The sequence below is a fragment of the Daucus carota genome, chromosome 4, assembly GCF_001625215.2.
Source record: "Daucus carota subsp. sativus chromosome 4, DH1 v3.0, whole genome shotgun sequence".
Taxonomy (NCBI): Eukaryota; Viridiplantae; Streptophyta; class Magnoliopsida; order Apiales; family Apiaceae; genus Daucus; species Daucus carota.
This window is the reverse complement of record NC_030384.2, coordinates 42,352,841-42,378,424: the sequence shown is the minus strand read 5'-3', so window position 1 is coordinate 42,378,424 and position 25,584 is coordinate 42,352,841. Positions and strand designations below refer to the sequence as shown.

Sequence of the window (25,584 nt, the reverse complement as noted above, 5' to 3'; positions counted from 1 at the left end):
ATAACTTTATTAATGAGATTTTTCATAATAAAAATCAAATAAATTTTATCTCTAAAATATGATTACTTGTTAATATAGATTTAGTGAATATATACTTGTTGTAATCTGTGATGACTATTATTTTTGTGCATTAACTAATTAGTAACTATGTTTATGAATAAATTTATTAATTTTAACACTTTTAGGATATTTATTCATTTGTAAGAATTATAGATTTTTTAATATATAATTATGTTTTTACACGAATTATTAAGTTAAATAATAAATTTTTACTTTTTAATTAAAATAAAAATACTTATTAGTTCATAAATTAAAACCTCATAAATATAATAATTTATCAATAATATTAATTCATAGAGGGTTTTGGTATATGAATTGAAGTTCTGTATGAAGACCTTGCAAACCACAAATTTTGTGCAAAGAGAAGCAAATCATTCGCGTTACATGACAAATAATTTTGATGGGCCGGCCCAAGGATACTGAGTCCAAAAAAGTGTTTGGGATATCTTTCTAAAACTATCGTTATTAAAGAGTAAAATAGTGTTTATGCCTCCTAAACCAGAGGAATCAGAGCGCACCCGAGGCCGTGGATTCCCACGTTAAGAAAAAAGTGTTTATATGAAAAAAATGTTTATGTGAAAAAAGTGGAAAAAATGTCGTTCATATTAAATTTTTTATAAAACAAAAAATTAGCATCAAAGATAAATATTTTTTTTATCATTTTGTCAAACTAAAAATATGTAATCTACATTATATTATGATAAGGAAATTTTTTATTTTAATCATACTATTATTTCATCTCCAATAATTAAATTAAAATTCATTTTTTTTGCTTTCCATTTGTTGTTGCTTAAAATCACAATTAATACGTACTCAAGATTTTTATACTATTATTTATCTAAATATGTCAATTTTAAATTAAGATTATGATAATATATTGTATTATTACTTGAAATCGAATTTGAGTTTATAAAGTATACTCAAAAATTGAAACTTAAATTTTTAAATAATTTTTAAGTGAGACATGAGCTTTTTTCTAAAAAAATTCATTTAATTCAATTATAACTTTTTTGATTTATTTCAAGCATATGTATAATTATCCAATGGGGAATCAAAGATTCGACGTACTAGAATCTAAAATTATTATTCAAAACCAGCAATGACTTATTTGGAAAAATAAATACTACAATCAAATACTTTTTAAGAATATATTCTTAATTTTATGATATAGTCGGTTTTGGAGCCTCATTTATTCCCGCCGCGTGTACTTATCACGTCCCCAATCTTGATTTAGTATCTATTTTTTTCTTAATAAAGACCTCAATTGTAAGTTTTTTTTCCTAAAACAATATTTTCCATCATATTATCAGAAATGGTAAAAAAATCGCAAATTTTTATTCGGTGCCAGCCCACAATAAAAAAAACCCGGCCTATTAATCACAAAACAAACAAATATATAAATCCGTTAACAATATACAGGTTTAATTTGTGCAGTCTCTTTCTCTCTCGCATAACTATTACTAGCACATTTTCAGTTGCGGCGGAGAGCGCGGCGGCTTGAAAGAGACACATGGGAGCCCTCGCTCCGGTCGCTTCCTGGACTTCTGATGATGACCTGTTGCTCAAGAACGCTATCGAGGTAGCACCATTACTAATTTTTCTTTATCTTTTGTATTTTTTTTGTTGTGGCTTAATATATATTCATGTATGAGTTATTTTTGATTTTAATTTTCGGCCTGTTGATGAACTGAGCACTGTTGATATATGAATACCCAATTGAGTTGATCATGTTATGTATTTTATCGTTTAGTGATTGCTTTGCAGTTTGATGTCATTGTTGAATGTTGTTTTACTAGCTTATTGTATGCTTAATTTTGTGTTACTGTTGGATAACATGAAAGTATCTGCTGAGGCAGTGCTGATGCTAAACCGGCTATATTCGTTGCTATATTGGGATAGTTTCGCTATAAGGAGAGGAAGCGAATATAGTGATATTGCTGTTAAATTCGAAGTGATACTCTAATTTTAATGTTAAAATGGCTGTAGTTATTGTTCAGTTCAGTTTTGAGGATGACTCATCTACTTATAAATTTTTCCGCCTTTTTATTAGGAGATGTGGCGGCAAGAATGATTATTGCTATCTTTGGTTCTAAACATAAAACCAATATATGTTAATCCAATATCTGGTTTAAATATAACTAACTATGCATTTGATTGTTGATTTTTTTTGAATTTGGTTACATATTATAGCCCTAGACCCAAATATAGCTACACATTGGACTCTCCAGTATACATTTGACCAAAATTGACATTTATTGTAATCAAAACTATAATGAAATATTTCGGGATGTGGTTGGAAAGCATGAGTAAAGTATATTTATTTGCTTCGGATATCATAAAACTTGAATTGTTTCCGGCTTTTTCCCGGAAAAATGTAAAACTGATTGCTCAAACCAAATGTTTATAGTCATTTCATTAGGTTATATGGTTCATATCTTACCGCGTCTTTGTGATATGCTAGACTTCAGGGCACAAAGACGCTGATTTTATAAATGTTTATCCTATTTGGGATCTCTTTCAACCATATTTACAGTAGGGTGAAGGACAAGTTATGAACTTTTAAGCTGCTGTAACAGGATTACACATTCCAATATTAGTGGCTTTTTTCAACAAATTGCGTACCCATATCGTAATTGGGTTCCCATTTTGTTATATGATACATTTCAAAAGTGGGTATCCTAATTTTTATTTTTTATTATATAGTAATACTCATTCGAAAAAGGAGTTGGGTTTTCCCATTTGCAAATGCTTATCCCAATTGTTGAAGATGGTCACTGCCTTTAAATATCATTTTTACCCAAAAAAGTGGTTATTTCTGTTACATTTTCATCAGAGCAAGTACCAACGGTCAGCTGCACAATCACCCGCCTAATTCTGCTTATAATTTTCTATTGTCTAATTTAATCCTTTTTCGGTTCTAAGGAACTGCACCAAGGTCGAATAACTTCATATTGGTAGTGAACTGTCAACTGTGTTACTGCTGCACTGTTACCTAGATCATGCTATGTAATTTACACAAAAGAATTTTTACCTAGATTGAAATTTACCTAGAAGTATCATTCTAGTCATCTTTTTAGTGTCTATATCACTTGTATTTGCTGAAAGTCGTGGACATGTATACATTTTTAAGTGCAAGACTTGGCAATATATTTCAAAATTTCGCATGATTATTGCTCAATATGAAATGTCTGAGTGTTTATCATGACTGTAGGTATTCAGTGACATAGTTTGGTTGGTATACCATACATGACATGGATGCCAAATGTACTTAAATGGACACATCAACTAAAAACCTCAATGCCTATTAATATACCTGCTATTACAATTCTGACTGTTTATGATAGTACACACAAAATTTTACTAAGTTGTTGGGCCTGCTCCCAAACTTCTGGAAGAATATGAAGGTAGTGTGCACTCCTTGCACTGATGTAGTTAACCAGAAAAGTCTCTCTTTTTCCCATCTTAACAGCCACACTCACAACATAAATACGAAAGAAAGTTACATTCACTTGAATGCAGAAGAAAATTGTTCATTCTTCATTCTTACAAGTCATATACTCTGATATTATTCATTATAAGAGCAGGTCCAGTGATGTGCTATATCTTGTTCTATATCTATATTATAGAACAAAAACTAAAAATCACCACTCCGATGGTATTCTATATCTTGTGCTAAAATAGAACAATGCTATAGTTTGCTCTAGATATTGAACAAAAGATAGATGTAGCCAGTGGTGGAACGAGAAACTAGAGTAAGGAGGGGCATTATTTATATTTTTTTTAATAATTAAATAATTATTTAATTTTAAAATAATATCTCAATAGATATAAATCCTGCTCTAAATCTGATCATTGTGACTTTTGTTGATTATAAGCCTGTGTATATTCATATATATAGAGTGAGTCGAAACAAATTAAGCAGAGGGAATACCCCAATCAAACAGCCTGGTAATACATAAACAGAAGAACAAAAATTTAGGGGGGGGGGGGGGGGGGGTGAACGGCCCTCCGGTCCCTATGTTCTTTCCACCACTGGATGTAGCTTTAATTGTCATCTCACCCAAAAGTGAAATAGTGGGGTCCTTGGTGTAAAGATAGGTTGAAAAATTAAATTTGTATTTGAAAAAGTGGGGTACTTGAAGGATAAGTTAAATTTGGAACAAGATATAGCAGCAACTTCTGAAGATATGTTGTTATTTTAGCACCAGAAATAATTTTTTGGTGCTAAATTATAGCAATAGCTCCTTCTGTTTTACCACAACCATTGGACTTGCTCTAAAATGATTTACGTAAAATACGAATTCGGATTGGAGTTTTTTGGGTTCGGGTCGAATTCGGGTTGACCCAAAATCAACCCGAAAAAGGGGTCATTTTCGGGTTGAATTCGGGTTACCCGAAATCAACCCGAAAATTAATATATAATATAAATATTATATATATCTATATAAAATAAATAAATAATATATTTTTTAAATTTATTACTTAAATTTAATAAAAATTATATTAATTTAATATAAATTAATTTATTTGAATTAAAATAAAATTTATTTATTATTTAAAAAATATATTTATTAATAAATATAATCTTTCGGGTCGGGTTCGGGTTACCCGCGGGTAGTGCGGGTCGGGTTCGGGTTGGGTATTTTGACCCATTAAAATTTCGGGCCGGGTTCGGGTTGGGTAAATTTTTTGACCCGCAACTGTCAACCCGACCCGAAACCCGAAATTGCAAGCCCTACTGTCCTATATATACTTAGTGCATTCCTGTAGAAAAACCTGGCACCATATCCTACTGTATCTGCAACTGAATGACCTTTCTATGCTTATAAGTTATTTTGTCATTTTGTATACTTTCAGCCTCGAGAGACAATGTAAGTTTAGTTTGATTACTTGCAATACCTTATTTTACGGACATGCAAGTGCAAGGTAGTTTATAAGTTTAATTACTTGCAATACCGCATCAATATAAACATCTAGCTTGCTCAAGATGTGTAGTGGTAAGACTTATAGTAAAGCCACAACATTAAACCCTTATGTCCGTTTATTTTTTTTTAATGAGTTCAATTATTTATTCCTTTATCTATATACTTGCTTTCTTCTGGCTTTGACTATCTTGAACCTTTAGCAGTTACAAGAACAGAAAGCAGTAATACATCATTAGAGTCTCCTTTTTACTGTAATGGAGGCATCACAAAGTCACCAATATGAAAACTTTTTTGAATTCCTAAAAGTTCCTACGTATCAAGTTATTATTAGGATTGCAGGCTCTTATACTGTTCAGTCTCATTCTTTAGTGGATAATGATATATACAAAACAATGTTTACGTACATGATTGCTGGTTATATATCCCTCAACCAGCTCTCTCTATTAGCAATCCTTTGTCGTTTCCTTCAATATGGACTAGGTAATGAGTTTTGGATGCACTATATAGTGGAAGTGAAAGAATTTAAATATCATTAACGTGGAAGTACCTTGGTAAAATCTAGTATCTAACCTCGTTTCAGTCATACATAAGAGTTTGTAAATTAGGTACAGTTATTCTGAAAAATCAGTATTTATTGTTTTGTTGTCAAAATGGAGAAGCTGTAAGTTGTAGTCTTGCTTCTGAACATGGCTTTTAAGGTATATATATAACACAAGCTGCAATTCTATTTCAGTCTGCATTGCTAATGTTATCCGAATTTTTTGAATGTCATGTTCAGACTGGTACGTCCTTGGAATCACTTGGTAAAGGAGGTGTTCAGTTTTCTCGGAAATTCACCTTTCAAGAGCTAAAAGATCGATGGCTTTTCCTAACTTCTCATGCAAATGTTTCTGTCGAGGCATCTCCTGACATTGCGGAGTTTTTGGACTCACCTTCTGCTTTATCACCAAAACCACATATCTTGGCAGATAAAGTAGAAAAATCTGTACAACGTAAGAGGCTGAATGAAAGTCTGCCAGATTGTTACAATCCTATGCTTAAACGAGTCAAAAGTAGCATTGTTGAAAATGGAGACAACCCTCATTTGACAGACCATGGAGAAGCAAATCAAGATCATATTAATTGTGTGACATCTAATTGTGAATCTGTTCACCAGAACATGCCAAATCTTGAGACGGTTAATGCCTCTACTGCAAATGCTACTAATGTTTCTATATCCTGCAACTCCATCGAGGCATTTGAGGAGAATAGCTATTTTGTGGCCAAGGAAGTGGTCACACCAAGTGGCATGCTGAATTTAGAGCTAAATGATGTTCGCTGGTGTAAGACAGAAATCCCAGTTAAATCTGACCAGATGAGTATAAGTAATGCTGAAAGTGACTTTAGTTCATCCATGTTTCCCCAGATTCCAATTTGGAATACATCCCAAAGCATTTTTGAGACAGCTTTGCCTGAAGGAGTTCAAGTTGAAGGGCAAGATAGAAATGCAGTGAACTCTGCTGATTTTTCTACTGATGCCATGGATCGCATTCCATGTCATAACAAGGAGATTTTGGCTCCAAGCACTGATGAGCATGTTGTGGGATCATCTGCTTCTTGTCTGGACTTGAGTGGGTTGGAAGAATTTCTTTTCACAGATATCGACGGAAAGGACATAGATAATATTCCTGACTTGGACTCATTCTTGTCCGATTTTGCTTGGGACGTAAACGTTGCGAAGGTTGAACAGTCCAGTCTTCTTGGAGGTGGCACGTCTCCTGGGAATTTTGTCAAGGATGAGCAACATTTGATCTGCTCTTCAGAAGCCCCATTTTTACCATCTATTTCAGCTGCACATCCTGGGTTACCTACATGTTTTCCAGATGCCCATATGTTGCCATCTCCACCAGATGCAAATGATCCTGAACAGATATCTTGTGCTCCAGAAGCCCCATTGTCACCGCCTGTACCAGCCGAAAATTCTGAATTACCTATATCTTGCGTCCCAAATGCCCAGATCCTACCATCTATACCAAATGTAGATCATGATCTTCCTGGACTGTGCAATGGAATTGTTTGCTGTGTTCTAAACACTGAGGATACGGAAATTCCTTGCAATGATGATGCTCTTATCAAACCATCATCGCGGCCTCCCTCTAGTTCCTCAAGGAAAAATTGCCAAGTTAGAGGTCCAAAGACAACTAATAGAGCTGAAAACATGGAAAAACCAAGTCCACCTCGCGACACTATACAATCACAAATCTTATCCGACTTGGGGATAAACCTTCCATTCATTAGTCGGGGATGAACCTTCCATTCATTGGTCGCGGGGCCTAAAGACGTGTCCCAATTTTTGTAGAGAAAATGGAGAGGAGGCAAGACTAAACTTGATATCCAGAAGAGTTTTAGAGATGTACAAATAAAATTTTGATACAAGTTTCACCAAAGGATTATGAGCACTTCAGAGTCCGGTTATGTTTTCACCCTTACATTGCTGCATCAGTCATTACTCACAGTAATGCATTCAAGTTTTGAGGAAGTGAATGCTTTTAGAAGATAAATTTATACTTTATACCGAAAGTTTTGGTTTATACATTTTTGAAACTTGAAATCTTTGTCAAGCATCAGGGAAAAGAAACCTTTGTTTCGTTTAGAGTCCATACGGAGCACTTGTTATTTGCATGTGACAACAGAATTTATCTCAGAAGCCTGGGCAGTGAGCAACCATCTATGATCTTCCTGGGTATCATGGATATATTGGGATTTTCTGAGGTGTAGAACATATTATTTTGCTAATATGTTCTGCATGACTGAAATTTGATTTTTTCGGGTTTTGATATTAATAAAATTTCTTCAAAAGAGACAAGCATTTTCAATTTTGGGACGGAATATCCAACCTGATGCCAAATTTCGGTTGGTAAGACTTTGGCCTTCATTTTATATTGAATTATTGATGATGAATATTGAAGTAGTCATGGGTCTTGACATAAAATATACAATGCATATTTCGATATCTTAAATCTTGGCAAAGTGATCACATCTTTACTCCAATCTCAAACTTGAGATCTCTGCGATATATTATAGTAAGAATAAAAAATAGTTGGGGACCTGTCATTTAGATCCTGGATATATCTATTTCAGTGCAGCTTTATGATTGCTTAAGATTTAAGAACAAGTCATAAGCTCAGGTAAAAGAGGAAGAATCATTGCATAAACGAACTATCCGTCCATCTCCATCAAGAATAGTGTGGCTTTTTGACGAGATAATATAAATTATGTTCCTCTCCTGCTACTACTGGGTATGGCACCACTTTATGGTCAATAATGCGAGTTCAAATGAATTGAACTTGAAGCTCATATATTCTTTGCTTATCTTTTCACATTTCGGATGTCGACAATACATAAATAATTCCATCTTATCTAACGTTTATTTTTAATTAATTTATTATTTTTCTTTATTTTAAGTATTCTCGATCAAGACGGTGAGTTGTGAAGACTGAAGATTTCAAATGTACATGTTGGACTTTGAAAAAAGGTTTATTCTAATTTGCGATTCAATTGTCATTTTTTTGAAATTTCGTAATCAAGTGCGTTATTGATTTCAATATACAACTAAGAAAAGGTTCCATTTCAAAATCAATAATCATCGAATATAAAAGGCGCAAATTGTCCTCTTGTCATGTATTAAACTAACGCGTATAAATATAATTTAGCTAAAAATAATGCATAAATTATACGACCTGATTTTAGGCTACTTTGCCTTTCAACTGCTTATGAAGCGAAACAAGAACAGGGCATAATTTATCATCTTGAAAATACCCTTTCATGCTTGCCTTTCTGCCCAAAATGAGGAAATTACAGTTTCTTCTCATAATAAACGCTCGACAAGGCTAATTTATTTCCTAACTTTATTTTCCGCTTTTTGCTAAATGGTTTTGGCTTTAGTGCAAAGATGACAAGAATTAGGATATTTCATCGATCAAAAAGTTCCTTCTCCTGGAAGACTCGAGCTGGCTTCCTTTTTTTGGTATAAAAAGATATTTTCCAAAAAATGAGATATTTTGACTCCATGTTGTGCACTTATGTATCATCATATAGTTAGTCGACCCCATTCCCCTCTCCTCAATTTATTATTTATATTATTTTAATAATTCCTTCAAATAGGTAAAAATCAAAATTAATAAAATTTTATAAGTTCTGTGATTATTATCGTTTTTTTTTTTGACAAAATGCAAATTCATTCCATTAAATTAAAACAAGTCTAGTCGGGACAAATCCCCAACTGACAATGCAATCAGGTTGATAAACAATAAAACGAGCTAAACAAATAGCCGCATTGTTTCCAGACTGCTTAACAAACTGAATCCAAGGATTCTTGAAATTGAAAATGAATACAAAGGCTTCTCGAGTAATCCAGTCTACATCAATCCCGAAAATGGTAGCTTCACAATTGACCTTCACAATAGTTCCATGGCTGTTGCGGTGTTCAGACGACTCAGTTGTAAAAACTAAGCAATGAGGAACAAGGGTCCTCGAATAATGAACAACTATAATTTGTGAAATGTGAGAACATGCGATCGCCACCGTTCTAAACATACCCCAGCTATCTACATGCCGGGAGCCAGCTATAGACACGCCGAAAGTAATAATGATGCGATAACCCAGATCTCCCAAAACTCCATCACAATCATTCTCATTGATAACACAGAAAGACATAACAACGCAGAATCACCCAAGAATGGGGTACTAAATCAACACACGCCAAAAGACGAGACGGGAAAACACAATCGGAACACAATCGGACCTTTGATTTCAAAAGATCTGATTTATTCAGAAAACAATCAAGCCCAAACTCAAATCCGAAACAGATCCGAGAATAAAACTCGATTGGAATCTTCGAGATTTAAGCAACACTCAGTTTTATTGAAAAACAAAAAACTGGTAAATAGTGGAGAAGATGGGAGAGCGAAAATGATTTGGTGGATGAAGAGGATGAAGGTGAAGAATGGAGAAGTGACGGCTAGTTTTGGGAGTCGACTTTCAAAACCCTAATTTGAGAGAAGAAAAATTGATTATTATCGTTTTAGTACTATTAATAGTGGGAATTTAGTTTAATATTTATATTAAAATTTTCACTAAAGACTGAGGCCACCACAGGGAAATGAAAAATGGGATGCGGTGTATCATGCATGTGGAATTAATACAACAATAAAATTCTTGAAGAACAAGGCTGGCAATCTGGCATATGTATCATTGTAGACTGAAGTATCTATACAAATCTTCTTGCCATGCTTAGAAGCATTAAAATATTCCAGAAATATATATATTTAAATTTATATTCTAATCTTACTGAATACCGATAACTTACCAACTCGCTCAATAATTCACAATCACCTTATTATTTTATGTTGGGACGGACTCCCGGGATCATTTGACTTTAACTTAACAAAAAATGCTTAATATTTTTTTAAAAAAATTTATTTATAAACGAAAAGTAGTTTTTGTTTTATATATTTGTATATTTTTTTGATATTTAAAAATTACCGGGTATAAAAATTTATTAACTGATAATAAAATATTATAAATTGTATTTTAAATTGATCTTCTATATTTTTATAAAATCAAATTTTAAAAATAGAAATAAAACACCACCTTCATTACACTGAGAAAGATAACCAACTTGTCACATGCCCCATGGGAGTATTAATATACAAGCCAGTAGCAGAGGATAATCCATCAATACTATACTATACTATAATATAATAAGCCAACATATGTTTAATTTGTAGTCGTACAAAATTTTGGTTGGGTCATCTCCTTTATAACTACAAGTCGGTAGACTTCTCTTACTCTTACAATATTAAAGAGTTTTATACCGTTCAAATTACAAACACTTGTGATGTAATACAAGATAAAAAACTCTACCATTATTCTTTTAAATATAATTTATATATAATTTATATACTATATTATAATAGACCGATATTGGTATAATTCGTAGTCGTTCAAAAAATTAAAATTAAAATTAAAATTAATAAATTATGAATTTTATACCCGTCCGTGCTTCGCACGGGTTAAAGGCTAGTATATATAAAAATATAATAATAGTATAATACTCTTCTTGCAGCTTCACTGCGGCACCGATTAATATGTAATGCTTTGATATTTAGTTTTTCCGTACAATTTCAAATCACGGGAGAGAAGAGGATATTTCGAATATATTTGATTTAGGACCGAAATGAGAATTGAGAAACATCTAACATACAGGCACATGCATATGTCATAGATGTAGATGCATTGAGGACAATGAATGAATAAAACAAATGCTATATTTATTTCTCATCGAGTCCTGAAAGTGAGAGCATGAAATTTGGTGTTCATATGATGAGTATATGATGAGGCCTGAGGCCATAGAATGAGTCGCTTAAATAGTCTGGACACTGGGGACTCTACATAAATTCAACGTTTAATTTGTGCTTTGACAACCGGCCCCGTGCCTCATATACCTCTACTTGCACTTGTTTCTCTAATTTACATCTACATTTCTTCCTAACAAACGGGATCTCTATATTTTAACACTCCCCCTCAATCGTACGATTAGTATCTCGTACTAAACTACAATGCTAGAGATTAGAAGCAGGATATATTAAAAACTAATCCGTTTCTAAAAAGAGGTCCACCAAATGTGGTAAAAATTTGAGAATCAAATGAAGGAGAGTGATGGGTATATTCCTAAGGTGAAGCATATGATAATATGATATTATGGGTGCAAAGGACACGGAAGAAACAGAGTGTCATGTCTCGGTCACACAGTCTGGACACGGTCCCATAATTTACATGCAGCACGATTGTCATTACATTAACCTGGACACTTTCCTACTAGTAACTGTTTCACATTTTTCACTGTCTACTTGTATCATAAATCTACAAGGACCCCATTTCTCTGCTCATTATTCCAACTTTCAACTCCCCTCATCCTTTATCTCTTTCCATTTCATACAAATCATCACAGACTGCACTTACTCTGTTTTCGTATTCTGCCTCTGTTTGATCTCTTCTTCTACAGCCAAATGAAGATCCAGTGCGACGTCTGTAATAAAGAAGAAGCCGCCGTTTTCTGCCCTGCAGACGAGGCTGCCCTGTGTGATGCCTGTGACCACCGTGTCCATCATGCCAACAAACTCGCTGGAAAACACCAGCGGTTCTCTCTTCTTCAACCTTCTTCGAAACAATTCCCCATCTGTGACATTTGTCAGGTATACATAAACATATAACACTGCATAGATAACAAATTATTTCTGTAGGGCTTCTTTTTCTTAACTACATATTACTGTTTGCAGGAAAAGAGGGCTTTCTTGTTTTGTCAACAAGATAGAGCAATACTGTGCAAAGATTGTGATATCTCAATTCACAAAGCGAATGAGCATACTAAGAATCATAGCAGATTTCTACTTACCGGGGTCAAGCTTTCTGCAACATCTGACATTTATCCATCACCATCTTCTTCCTCAGTCACTAACAAGGGCGATACTGTTACTAGTTTTAAAAAGTCCGGAAACTTGATCACCAAATCCCATCCCATCACCTCTCCGTTGACTGATTCAAAAGCTAGCAAGATTGCTAATTCTCAACCCATCGTGAATGGAGATGGACCCACAAGCAGCATATCGGAGTACTTGGAGATGTTGCCAGGATGGCATGTTGAAGACTTTCTAGATTCTTCGTCAGCCATTAATGGTTTCTCTAAGGTTTGATTCACCACCTATTTTCTATCATAATACCTATTTTTTAGTCACCAAAAGATAGGATCATGTCCTGTTCATGATTTAAATCTTATTTTGTTTATCTTGAATGGTTACAGACCAGCGACAATGATTTGCTGCCCTTCTGGGATGATGATGTAGATAAAAACTTGAAGTATTTCTCATCCGAAAATACAGGGATTTGGGTCCCTCAAGCTCCACCACCACAACAACAACCTCATTTCGACCATTCTTCAAACATGGCCTTTGGTAGTCAGATCTGTTTCAAGGACCCAAAGGACACTACTACAAATATCAGATATAGCAAAAGATGGATAGACGACGGAGGCTTCACTGTACCTCAGATCAGTCCATCTATCTCCTCCAAAAGATCAAGAACTTTATGGTAGTGGTCTAAGTCAGACCTAAATGTTTCTGGCATTCTGCTCTAGCATTATTTTTAATTTTCTTGTTTCCTTAAGATTTTGTTTAGCTAATAGAATATACTATAAGTTCATAGTATGTGTGACTGTTCAGATGAAATTTAAGCTCTTATCCGTTTATGTGTCCGGTTCCATGCATTTGGCAAGCAGCAAGCCATATTTTCGTTCTGTACATACCAAATTTTTATTGCACAATCCCACCCATGAAATGGTAGGACATGGCAATCCAATTTGGATATAGTACAAACGGTGGAAAAGTTTGATATGAAGTGACAGGAGTCGGAAACGATAATCCCCTTTAGGTATTTTCTTTAAGGTAAGAAGACGGTGAACACAAATGCCTTCTAGGGATTTAACAGTGCAGAGAGGAAGAAGAAGAAGAAGAAGAAGAAGAAGAAGAAGAAGATAAGGGCCAGATCTGCCAGAAAAAGGGAAATGGTGGAACAAGTCATCTTTAGTTTAATTCATCAAATTGGCTTCAGAGGGGACTTGTATTTCAGTTATTGTTGTAATTTAGATCTGGGAAAGTTTGTACATATTTTTGGTATTCTTTTCTGCACAATACTTCGGTTACTTCCGTCCTTGAGTGGGGGTCAAAATATAAGTTGTCTTAGATTGACTTTTAAAGTTCTTGTTTTTTTGCAAAGAAACTTAAAAGAAGTAAAAGTTTGAAGAAAATATACTAAATCTATTTACTTGAGATGATAAAGTAATCCTCCATATAGACGCAAGTTATGGACTCTTTCATGTGACTTATGAGCATCACGGTTGCCACCATCTTTAACTAGAAAAAGTAGGATTGAAGAGTTTCAACTTTCAAGGATGAAATTTACTCCCTGATACAACAATTTACTACTCCCTCCGTCCCATTTTAACTGCTTTTGACTTTTTTACACGTATTTTAAGGTTTTAAAAAAATCATATCTAAACATAATCATTTTTTATAAAATTTATATCAAATAAAAGTTTAGAATCCAAACTTTAATTTGATATAAAAATTGAATTTTTTTATTAAGTGTAGATATAAGTTTTTTGCATCTCAATATACGTGTCAAAAAGTCAAACATCAGTTAAAATGGGACAGAGGGAGTATTAATTTACTCGGTAGACGTATACTAAAGTATACCGCCAATATTTACTGTTAATTAATCACTTGATGTATAGTGTATACTACCATGGCACAGTAAGCATAATTACTTCTACTTATTTATGTGTACTACTAAAACAATATATTAGGATTGTGTCACTGTAAGAGATCAATAAAACAACATCCTCAAGACAGATAGCAACATAAACTTGGAATTAAAAATCTAGGTGACTGAGTTCCTTATTCTGTACATTCAGACCCATTCACTCTGACCCAGCGCTCTATCAATAAATATCAAGCATAAAAATCATATGGATCTGCGGGCAACGGATGCACCATAGCAACAGTGACTACCCAGGCTTACAAGTTGTTTCAAAGGTCTATAATAAATATCAGACTGGAATTCTATAAATAATATTTTTATTGCTTGAACTTATATTTCAAGATACTTGTTTGATATTTATGGTGACTTTAGTGATCATCTTGATACCGTTTTCAGTTCAGTGACCAACTTGATACATTAAGCCCGTCTTCAGTGACCAACTAGATAATTAACCCCAGGTTTTAAGTTTCATCAATACGTCAAGTCACCAACTATTAAAACAGTAAGAACAGAAATGTACACTGTATTAGAATATTAGTTATAAAATAATACACTAATGACCAACTTGAGTCCTACACACAGTAAAACAGAAAGACTGTTTTTCCAAATTCAATAGACAGAAAGCTGGGATTAATGCTGATAAAAAGCTATTGGGTACCTCAAATAAAAACATACCAAATACTAGACTTAATACACCACAGCAACCTTGCTTGCAAGAACTTGCTCACGTCTCTCTATGCAACTAAACGGGAACCAGCCTGCTTTTCCCTGGCATTCACCTTCAGCCCAACCATTGTTTGACACCTGAGAACACATAGCAATGAATCTTGTATGATATAAATACAAAGATACCAAATCAGAGCTGCTGAAGAAAATCAGCATATAAAGTAAGGTGAAGTAAGTTCTATATAAGCATATTTTATTGGAAGGGTTTCATAAGATTGTCTGATGGTACAGGATCTGAAATCTCACATCACTCGAGTTATAGGAATGATTATGTACATTCATAGTAAAAGCACATGCCATAGGACCATAATAACAATATACCCATTCCTACTGGATTTCTGATGCATACACAAAACTGATCCAGAAAACGGAGAACAGAAAGATATTGTTACAGCTAATACAATCATACAAAGCACCTTATATAATATTCAGCGGTATTTTCAGTTTAGCAATAAAGATTTAAAGTCAAGAAAAGTAAGCCGGAAAGAAGAATTTAGAGCAAATATTAAGGACAGGACCAACCCAAAGTAAATCAAGGTAGGTATAACAACCTTTCGAACAACCACATAGTCTCCGAATGACAAAGTCAATTCTACATCAGACTCAGCCTGGTATGGATGAACGACCTGTCCCATGAGGGAAAAAACCCAGATATGTGAACTAGATCAAATATGCTACAGCTCATATGATTTGAAAGTAAAATATATATGACACTTACCTCTCCAAAAAAGTATTCCATGCTATCTGCTGACCGAGCATCTCTTTGATGAAATAAGACACCACTTAATCCATCGTAGGATGGAGAAGGTTTGGCATTAGCTGCTGCACGATGATTATCATCAACTCTTTTACGTTCAGATAAGATCTATTATTAATAAGCAAAAAGTGTCAGTCACACTGTATACATTTTATACAGAACTCGACACAGTATATTCCATAGACTAATAACTAGGTGTTGTTAATATATAGTCATTTGCTTCGTCTGGAAAACCTATTAATCAAATTGACATATTTCTTCCCGCACTTCCTTGCTAGGTCAATCAAAGAAGTATTTGCAAAGCCAGGTGACTGGAAATGTTACTAGTGTTCTATTTTTATGCTTAATAGTCACAACATAAGACGTTAACATCCAAGAAAGTTAATTAAGAGGACTAAACAGTCTCACTTTTACCAAGAAGACTGCACACGATATGACTTGTTTTGGTTGCTAGAGCAGCCGTAACTGGTTTCAGTAGAAGCATAACAAAATATATACTTTTAATTGAAAAGGACGATTGATATCAACAGGGCACTTTTATTTTGCCGATGATTGCTCAAGTAACCAATTCATGAAGAAAAATAAAATGTCTATTAACCTATTATAATTTATGCATATATTTTCCACTGTAGTGCACAAATTTGATGCCAAATGTTGGTCCATGGACTCCTACCTCAATCTCTAGCTGGTTAAGTATATTTGAAACTTTCTTGTGATAATTCTGTTCTGCCTCAACCTGCATAACAAAATAGTTAATGTCCCCTCGATCAGCCTCAAAGATAATAGTGTTGGGGGTGAAAAGAGATCTAAGTCACAGAAAAGACATAGCAGAAGGAACTACCATAGTTATAAGTCTCTGGAGTGTCAACTTCTGTTGTTGACCTTCCACATCAGACATTGCTGTAGAGGCTTCTTTACCCAATATAACCATATTTGATTTGAGTTCTTGGAGCTTTCTTTCAGCAGCTTCTAGCTTTGATATACTTTCAGGATTGCCATCTGTTTCTCTTAATTTTGCTTGGCGTTTGGAAACTTCTATGGCCTGATCGTTATAAGTGGAATGCACAAAGAAACTTGTAAAATAGTCAACTGTATCAAAATGTACTTCTGACGATGATAATAAGAATAACAATCTTGAAAGAAAACAGGCGAACAAGTCATTTACAGTGGGAAAAACAAGCATATTACATAAAGTATAAATGGTTTGAACAAGTTGACTCAGTAAATCAATAACTGAAGCAGCTGAATGGTATGGAGGGTCCAATGACTTCACCTGAGCTTCAGTTTCCTGTCTCAACTTATTATATCTTTGAGCAAGATGCCGAGCATTCTCCAAAGGAGCTCCTGCTACCATATCTCTTAATGGCTCTGCAACCTATGGGTACAGAATTTAACATACATATTACTATTATGCTAACTGCATAACAGAAGACCATGGTAGTAGTATTTCCAGCTCAAACAGTGTGACTTTTATACATACACGTGTGTGTGTGTGTGTGTGTGTCAAAGCAAACAGACCTGTGTACCAAGAATTTTCAGTAACTCTGCACGTTCTTTTTCTATTTGACCACGAGCTATGCTATAATTCAATGCAGCTCTAGATAATGTACTGCTGCTGGTACATGTATTTTCAGAACCATATTTCCTGCTGCTTTCTGACAACTTGCTATCTGTGTAGAAATTGTCATCTTAAAGAGGAAAACAATTTATAATGCATTAGAACCGCTTAAAACCAACTTACCTATTTCCAGTTGCTTAGATCCAGTAACAATATAACCTTCCACGCCCCGGATAATGTCTCTTTGCAAATGCTGGTGATGAAGAAGTACGGAATGCATAGGTTAATACAATGAAAAGCATTAAGAGGATACATACACATAAACAAGAGGAAACTGGGTGACCTTTCCAGCGCGAGTAGATATGTAAAGCTTCTCAAGCTTTTGAGGTTCTTGTAATTCGAATTCACTGGTTACAATACTATCTGAATCACCTAGTCCAGAAGTAAACTGCTTGAGAACAGCCTGAAAGTGATAATCCTTTAATTTTGGTACTAAAGCCAGGTTATATAAGAGATGATATAACCCATTCATGAACTAAACCAACTTAGGGACAAGTTCCATGCCCCAACAAATATAAGTAAAAGCTTTTGGTGTAAATAAAGTGGGGAGGAAAAACATCTCCAGTGGTGTCAGCAAACAAGTCTTACATATACGTTTATTTTGAGATAATCTCACTGCCATTTCCCTGCACAGCTGCACTTTTTCAGCTCACATATTCAAGCATACTGAGAAGATGCGTATTAAATCCAGACAAGCTAGTTTGCGCACAAGACTAAATAATTATAAGAACAGAAAAAATGTATATTCTTTATGCGGTTCCGCATGAAAAACTTGTTTTTGTACATACTCCAAATCCCTGAAACTCTTTTAGTGAGCACTAATGACATCACATCACAGTGTATGATATCATGATATACCGTGTGAACACTACAATTATGAGAAAGTGGACTCCTGTTCATACAGGAAATGACAGACAAGGATGACTTTGTCAAAACCCGTGAATAGGTGAAGCAGGTGACAGTGGTAATGAGTAGAGTGCTGAGTGCATAATCCCCCGTCGCTCTCAAAGAATGAGGGTTGATCAGCAAGCAACCCCTTGTATGGTTTAGGGTTCCAAGCCTAACTTACTAATAACAGAGAAAGGTGCAAGCCAAAACCTACTCTCAAATACTTTACAGGGCATGGGAGTTGTAGGGACTTGGGTATTGAGGGCGATCCATCTGTTTCTTCTAATTTTGAGAGACTTCTTTCGCCGTCTCTCCTCTGTTTGATATTTATTTGAGGACAACTTCCAATAGGCTGGCTGGAGGAAGAGGGAGAGAGCCTGACAATCATACTATAATGGTCAAGAAAGCGAATTTGTTACCTAACTTTTTAAGAGCCGGTTAAAGTCTAGAAAATCTCTTAATGATGCTATGTGCTATGCATATAAGATGTCTACAAATTTGCTATATAATATCTATCCAAATATGTTAATTACTGAGCTCTGCACGAAGGATCAATCTGAGAGCTTCTTTGAGACTAATGTTAGAAATCGGGTGGCAACAACTATCTCGCTAGTGAAACATGAAGCAATTTTTCTTGGTTACTATGTAGTTTCTTCTAGATGTTTAATCTAATAAGAAGGCAGGGTTAAGTAAAGAGGTAGAATAGGGGGGCAACAGAGGGCGTACGTTTTTTTGTGGTACTACAAACAGAAATGCAGACAGTTTACAGGATATGTACAAGCTTAATAACCACAAATCACTTAATCTTTTAATTTTTTTAAATGTTTAAAGAGACATGCAATGAGACAATAACATAACACTGAGGCAATTCACATCACATGATTTCTTCTGTACTTAAACCCCTTTTTTTTATACCGACCCCTAATCCCTAATAACGGGTTTTCGAAAAATATGGCGCTACATAACAATTTAGGCACGGATACTCAAATACACACAGAATAATAGTAATTAACACCCCTGACAACCTAAGAATGCGATCACAATCATGAAAATTATTGAAGAACAAATATTACTCGACGATAGATAGCAGTATGAGCTCTGTAGCAGGCATTGATATGGCAAGATGCAAACAAAGAGCTAATGATTCAGAAGCAATGTAGAAGAAATAATAAAAATTAAAGCTTGGATTGAAATTAAAAAAGAAAAAAAAAAAGTGGAGGAGGCACCTGTTGCTGCTTGGCGACTTGGTCACGGAGTTTAGAGGCTTGCTTTCTTATTGCTTCCATCTTTCTTCCTCACTCTTTCTTCTACCATCAATCAATCGCCCAAGAGAGGGCCGCTGTGTATTTTTTTGTCAATTTCAAATGAGCCCCGCTTTTTAGCCTTTTTACCCCACAGCGACCTGTCTTTTAAATTTTAAAACCTGTGCTTGGTTGGTATTTGTGGTTAAAATAAGACCTGTGTTTAAATTGTTTGAAAATACGCCTTCCGTTCCCGCGATTGTTTACGTTCACGCATTTTAAAACTCTTAAAAAATATAATTTTATAATTTTTTAAAATTTTCTTTTTCTAATTAAAATTCATCAAATTTTTAATCAAAAAAATTAAAAAATATATTATGAAACTATACTCTAAATGAGTATGAAAAAACATATCAAAAAATAACGTAAAAAAATGATGGGAAAGACACAGTGTATTTTAGAATTAAATAATTATAATAAACACTGAAATTTCTGTTCAAAAAGTAAAATAAATAAACACTGTAATTCAGATAATAAAATAAACAACGCACAATTAGGAGGGCCAAATTGATATTTGGTACAAGTAGGAGGGTATAATTTGAAACAAAAACGAGGGTTTTGTTAAGGTTCGGAAGCTCCTTGCACAACTCACACAACTTATCGGCGCCGGCAAAACAGTAGTGTCTTTCTTTCGATTCGTTCAGCCTATATTCACTTGTAAGTCTCCCTCTCTCTCTCTCTCTCCCCCCTCTCTCGCGATGTATGTATCCTCTCACTTTGCGTTTTCGTGTTATTCTTCGTGCTTCATGAGTTTATATTCATCGTTTGCAATTTCATTAAACTGGCATCACGTTTGTGTGTGTGAATTTTCCACCTACTACAGAGCCTTCACAAACAATGAAGTTGGGTCCTTTTTGAAATTCTATTAATTTTTGATATTTTTCTTTTAAATTTATAGTATACAACATACCTGAATGGCATAAATTGGTGGATCTATTAACTTTCTTGTGTTTTAGGAGTTCAAATTATAAGTAAAATGAAAACTCCTATGAGTGTTCTCGGTTTACAAATTGTTACTATTTTCGGAATTTGGACCGAAAATATCAGGTATGAATAAATAAAGTCCACAGACTCGCTTTTAAAACTAAAACAAGACTGTTGGGGAAATGGATTTCTATGTTTTTGTTACTATTGGTACTTTTTGTAAATTATTTTATGTTTCGAACTGATATAACAGTGAGCCAAGGTTGTATTTGATCCAATGGGCAAGAAGAAGTTTATCGACAAGAAAAAGTCAGCAACTTACCAATTGATAGCTCGTGACACGTCTGATCCTAATTACAATCAAGGACCATCGGGTGACACGGTTTTTGTTAGGATTGATGAGAATCCTTGTTCCTTTGAGAATTTCAATGAAGCTGATTCACATGATGCTACTCCTGATTCTGACTCAATTTTTGCTGATGCCCCGGACGATTGTGATGATGAAGATGAAACTGGAGCTTCCAGGAGGCAAATGCAGGCCCCATTGATGCCAAATGGAACACCAGCTTTACCAGATAATATAAGGAAGGAAATAATTGAATTGGGTTTTCCAGATGATGGATATAATTATTTGGCTCATATGAGGGAGATCAAGAATACTGGTGCAGGTTCAGTGTACTATGAGAACCCCAAGGCGAAGCTCGACCAGATGCAAAATGATGTGAAGGTTGGTTGGCTATTTTCTAAACTCTTTTAGGAGATGTACATGCTCATTATTATTTTACATATACAATACAGAAAAAATAAAGCAAGGATATTATGATCTACCTATGCTTGTTTTGGTGACTGTATGCTCATTTAAATGCTATATGTTATTTGTTTCCCGCTCATAATTGCACTATATCTTTTAAAAAAAAGTTCGTATAGAAAGAATGTAGAAGATATATTTTTCCGCATATATATGGTCAAAAGATAAAGGCAATGAGAAACAAATGTAATCACCAAGTAAATAGTAACTTTTTAGTTAAAGTTTATCTTGGAGGCACCGAAGCAACTGAGAGTTGTATTACAAGATTGTGGAAAAGATCAGTTGTTCGTACTAACGTACTTTGTAGCCCAAAAGTGGAAATAACATTTATAAATTGTATCGAACAGATACAATCCATTAGAACTGAATATACTTTTGGAGAATGGTTCTCATGTCTGTACCAATCTATACAGCTTCTATAGGGACACATTTTGTGGATCATAAAAAAACTGCATAAGCTGCAAAATTTGTTTTTGTACCGTTATATTATTCCACTGTATGCCATAGATAAGTCTCTGTAATATTGGAAGCGTACATTAACATTGTTCATCGCCCTTGACAACTTGATCCTGCAAATGTTTGGCTATATGGTCAGAATAATCGTACCTTCTGCAAGTTTAAATGATATAATCTTACAAATTATTGCATTATTTGTCGGCATCCATAAAGTTTTTGTTGATATATGCCCGTAAAAGTATATTTAAATTACTTGAATTGTATAATAACTATACATCCCTCGAATTTTAGGTATACTCCTATTAAGTTAATACTATCTGCTATGTAATGTCAGGCATATGACGCCTCGAGAATTGAGATATCGAAAGTCAACGATGAACCCTATGAAAAATCTATCTATAGTGTTGCGTCAATGACTGCTGGCGTGAGGGTACAGAAGGTGGTTGATCCTGAAGTTGCTGCATTGCTGGATGACAATGATTCGCGATTTGGTTCTGATATTGAGGATTTGGAAGAGGATTTTGTTATCAGCGCTAATCTTCCTGAAGATGAAACTGATGCTAAACTTGATAAGAAGCAAAATTTTATGGATGGACCTATCGAAAGTTCTGAAGTAAAAGCTTCTGATTTACAAGAAAAGGTAACTCAGTCTTTTGTAGGAAAAGGCAAAAATATCATCAACGATGGCAGTGACAAGATTGATGAGAATCCGCGAGTTCGTCGACTTCTAGATGAGCAGTTTGATATGGTGAATATTCTTCATCCTTTAGTTAATCTAGTTATATTCTGCATATTATTGAATGAAGTTTTTACTTAATTTATTTTCTGAAGCTCTTTTAAGTCCAAGTCATTGTTTGTTAGTGTGTGTTTATTAAATAGATATCTATGTTCAATTCTCGAACCCCAAGAGATCAAGCAATGGTGGGTGCCTTGAGGAAAAACATTCAAGCTTTGTGTCTATTTTGCCATGTGACTATTAATACTTATTATGCTTTGTATTTCTCCCTATAAGCAATTGGGACTCCCCCCCCCCCCCCCCCTTTCTTTTTTTTGCTAAGTGACTTCCCCCTTATTTGTTTGCCTTAACGATGGAAACTCAAAATTCTAAAACTTCGGATGTCATTGGTGTTTTAATATTCTTCATTTATGATTTTAAAGCTATTATGGTTCCCATAAAAAACAACAGCGTATCTGACTGCAGTTCTTAGCTTAGTATCACGTGTACAGTTAGTACCTGGTATTAAATTATTGTGAACTGTATGTCACTACTGTTTGTGATATTTGATTTTAAGATCCATCTAAACATATGAGCATCTTTATTATTGCATCGGTCAGCCATAAACCCTCCCCGGTACTGGATCTATCATAAAAATATCTTTATGCTAATATGCATTTGTAAGACTTGTTATAACTTTTATCTCTTCTTTGCAGCTTGAACTTCAGGAGTATGGTTCAGATGGTTCAGATGAATATGGTGGGTTCATGGATGATGAAGACGAGTACCACGAACCCCTTGCGGAGAAGCTCAATCACTCTGTTAAGTACCCTGTGAAGGATGAGCTGGGACTTGAAGACAAATATATAGCTCCTTCAGATCTTTTGCATGGTGACAAGACACTAAATGATGCAGAGTCACACGAAGGTGCTGCTGAAGTGATTCAGAGGTGCATGGAATATGCTGAGAAGTATGAAAATGAGTTAACAGACGAAGAAGTGGTTGTTCTAGAAGAAAGCAGTGATGAGTCAGAAATTTGGGATTGTGAAACTATTGTTACGACATATTCGAATCTTGATAACCACCCTGGGAAAATTGAAGTTCCAGAATCAAGGAGAAAGAAGAAGTTGGCTGAAACTTTTGCTGGGGCTCTTAATGCCCCAAGCAATATAATCTCTCTCAAAGGAAAACAAAATCTTCCTGTTGAATTTTTGCCAGGCAGTAGAAAATCTGCTAAAGAAAAGGTAAAGGATGATGGTAATCTGAAAACTGAACCTGATCTTTATAAAAGGAAGCAACATGGTCAAGAGTCGAAAGAGGAAAAGAAAGAACGGAAGGTAATGTGGCAGCGTATATTATTATTATTGCTTGAAGTGTGTTTGCCAATGTATGAGGCTGTACAGTTTCTTTGCCTTCCTATCCCCCCTGCCCCTGAATAGTTTCCATTACTTGGCTAGCGTGCGTCAAAATTATGGGTCAGCCCATGGTACTTTTTATCACCAAAATATTCTCAACTATACCCTAAGCTCTACTTCTCTTGATAGCTATATAATTAATTAGTTGCCAAGGACATGACTGTTTCTTTTTTACTATATTAAGGCAGTACGTGGTTGTATTCCAGTTGCAAAAGTCTATAAAATCATTATACAAACTATTTTGTTTTGACCTCACCCAACTCTTCTATAGTTCTATTACAAGCTTTTCAAAGAAAAATTAGCATTACCTCCATTCAAAGAAAAATTAGTATTACAGATTGTTTCCATCAGTCGTGTATGTTTAGTACTCTGTCATATTTGCATTGACGTTGGATTTTTCCTGCAGGCTGCTGTTAAGGAAGAACGGCGAGAAGCACGTCGGACAAAGAAGGAATTGAAGGGGCTATTTAAGGGTGAAGCTCAGCATGCTCAGAAAGTTGCTGCCTTTACTGGTCCATCTTCCATCCATCTCATGTAAGTGTCTAATCAGAAATATCTCATGGAAGTGTCTAATAAATTGATGCAAATTGTGTGTAGGAACCTCAATTACAGTGTTGTGAAGTGAATAGAAAAGCATAATTTTTGCTACTTGTAGTGGATCGCTTACTCATTTTAGCAAATGTTTAATATTGTGCAATATGTCGTAAAGTCGGAACACATGTCTGCATGTAGCACCTTAACTAATGAACTTCCACTTATTACTCTTCACAGGTGATATCATGGTTTGGCACGGGGGCTTTCTCGTGATTTGCTTGAACAAACTGCGAAAATCCAATCATCATTCTGCCAGCTATAGATTTCACTGTTGCAGTGGCACGAGGATAGTTTTATGAATACTTATATTTTGCCATAGTCTTTTTATGTAAGTGGTAATATATAATCATCTGCAAAGATGGTATTAGTAAATTTGAGGTGAAATTGATGAGATGGTTGAGTGTATACAGTTTATGAAACTGACGTGTAGTTGGATCTCTTGGCAAATGTTCAGCATATAAATTTTGTTTTGTAATTTGCTACATCATTTTCTTTGGGACTCATCTGCAGCCCACAATGAAGGGAGACCTTTTGTATTTACAATTCACTTATATATTTCCCGGTAGGTGCTTTCTTTTCCTTTACCATGTTCATTCTGCCTGAGGAACTGATTATTTCTGCAAATTTAGTTGTCTTCGTTGATAATCTGATGTCTGCTAAAGTAAATGCCAGCCTCTGACCTGCCTTGAGACTTGAGAGCTGAGACTCGTCAAGAAGAAGTCAATTGCTTGCTAGTTGCAACTTGCAAGAGGCTCTTGAGAATCAGAAGGAATTTTTATATGTTGCATATTAGCTCGTCATTTTAACCGGTGTACTTAGAATCAAAATATCAGATTATAAGCTTCATGCATTGTTCACACAATTTTGAATTCATGATCGTCTCAATTGAGTTATAACTCATAGTCTCATAGCATGTACAGTCGCTCAGTAATCATATATGGCACCAAGCTGGTGTATAGTGCGGGCGGCGGGCAGTGATCCAGGTTCAACAATTAGTTGCGGCATATTATTGACGGGAAAACATCACGTAAAGGAAAATTCTA

The 25,584-nt window shown here is 34.8% G+C and overlaps 4 protein-coding genes across 4 annotated transcripts; 3 read left to right on the top strand and 1 right to left on the bottom strand.

Annotated features, from left to right (window-relative positions):
- Positions 1 to 1,474: 1,474 nt before the first annotated feature.
- LOC108217698 (uncharacterized) lies at positions 1,475 to 8,131 on the top strand. Its single transcript, XM_017390580.2, has 2 exons — positions 1,475 to 1,639; positions 5,764 to 8,131. The coding sequence occupies exons 1-2, from the start codon at positions 1,571 to 1,573 to the stop codon at positions 7,270 to 7,272; spliced, it is 1,578 nt and encodes a 525-aa protein (XP_017246069.1). The 5' UTR covers positions 1,475 to 1,570; the 3' UTR covers positions 7,273 to 8,131.
- Positions 8,132 to 11,837: 3,706 nt separating this feature from the next.
- On the top strand, positions 11,838 to 13,776 carry LOC108219439 (B-box zinc finger protein 21). The gene is made up of 3 exons (XM_017392896.2): positions 11,838 to 12,220; positions 12,305 to 12,712; positions 12,826 to 13,776. Exons 1-3 carry the CDS (start codon positions 12,035 to 12,037, stop codon positions 13,114 to 13,116), a joined length of 885 nt encoding a protein of 294 aa, XP_017248385.1. The 5' UTR covers positions 11,838 to 12,034; the 3' UTR covers positions 13,117 to 13,776.
- Positions 13,777 to 14,845: 1,069 nt separating this feature from the next.
- On the bottom strand, positions 14,846 to 19,734 carry LOC108216608 (SH3 domain-containing protein 2). Its single transcript, XM_017389417.2, has 10 exons — positions 19,555 to 19,734; positions 17,724 to 17,843; positions 17,564 to 17,633; positions 17,341 to 17,492; positions 17,096 to 17,197; positions 16,664 to 16,864; positions 16,496 to 16,558; positions 15,784 to 15,930; positions 15,617 to 15,691; positions 14,846 to 15,143 (listed from the first exon to the last, which is right to left on the bottom strand). Exons 1-10 carry the CDS (start codon positions 19,612 to 19,614, stop codon positions 15,027 to 15,029), a joined length of 1,107 nt encoding a protein of 368 aa, XP_017244906.1. The 5' UTR covers positions 19,615 to 19,734; the 3' UTR covers positions 14,846 to 15,026.
- Positions 19,735 to 20,146: 412 nt separating this feature from the next.
- LOC108219481 (uncharacterized) lies at positions 20,147 to 25,120 on the top strand. The gene is made up of 6 exons (XM_017392955.2): positions 20,147 to 20,286; positions 20,807 to 21,280; positions 22,152 to 22,565; positions 23,249 to 23,869; positions 24,354 to 24,481; positions 24,719 to 25,120. The coding sequence occupies exons 2-6, from the start codon at positions 20,831 to 20,833 to the stop codon at positions 24,720 to 24,722; spliced, it is 1,617 nt and encodes a 538-aa protein (XP_017248444.1). The 5' UTR covers positions 20,147 to 20,286; positions 20,807 to 20,830; the 3' UTR covers positions 24,723 to 25,120.
- Positions 25,121 to 25,584: the final 464 nt, after the last annotated feature.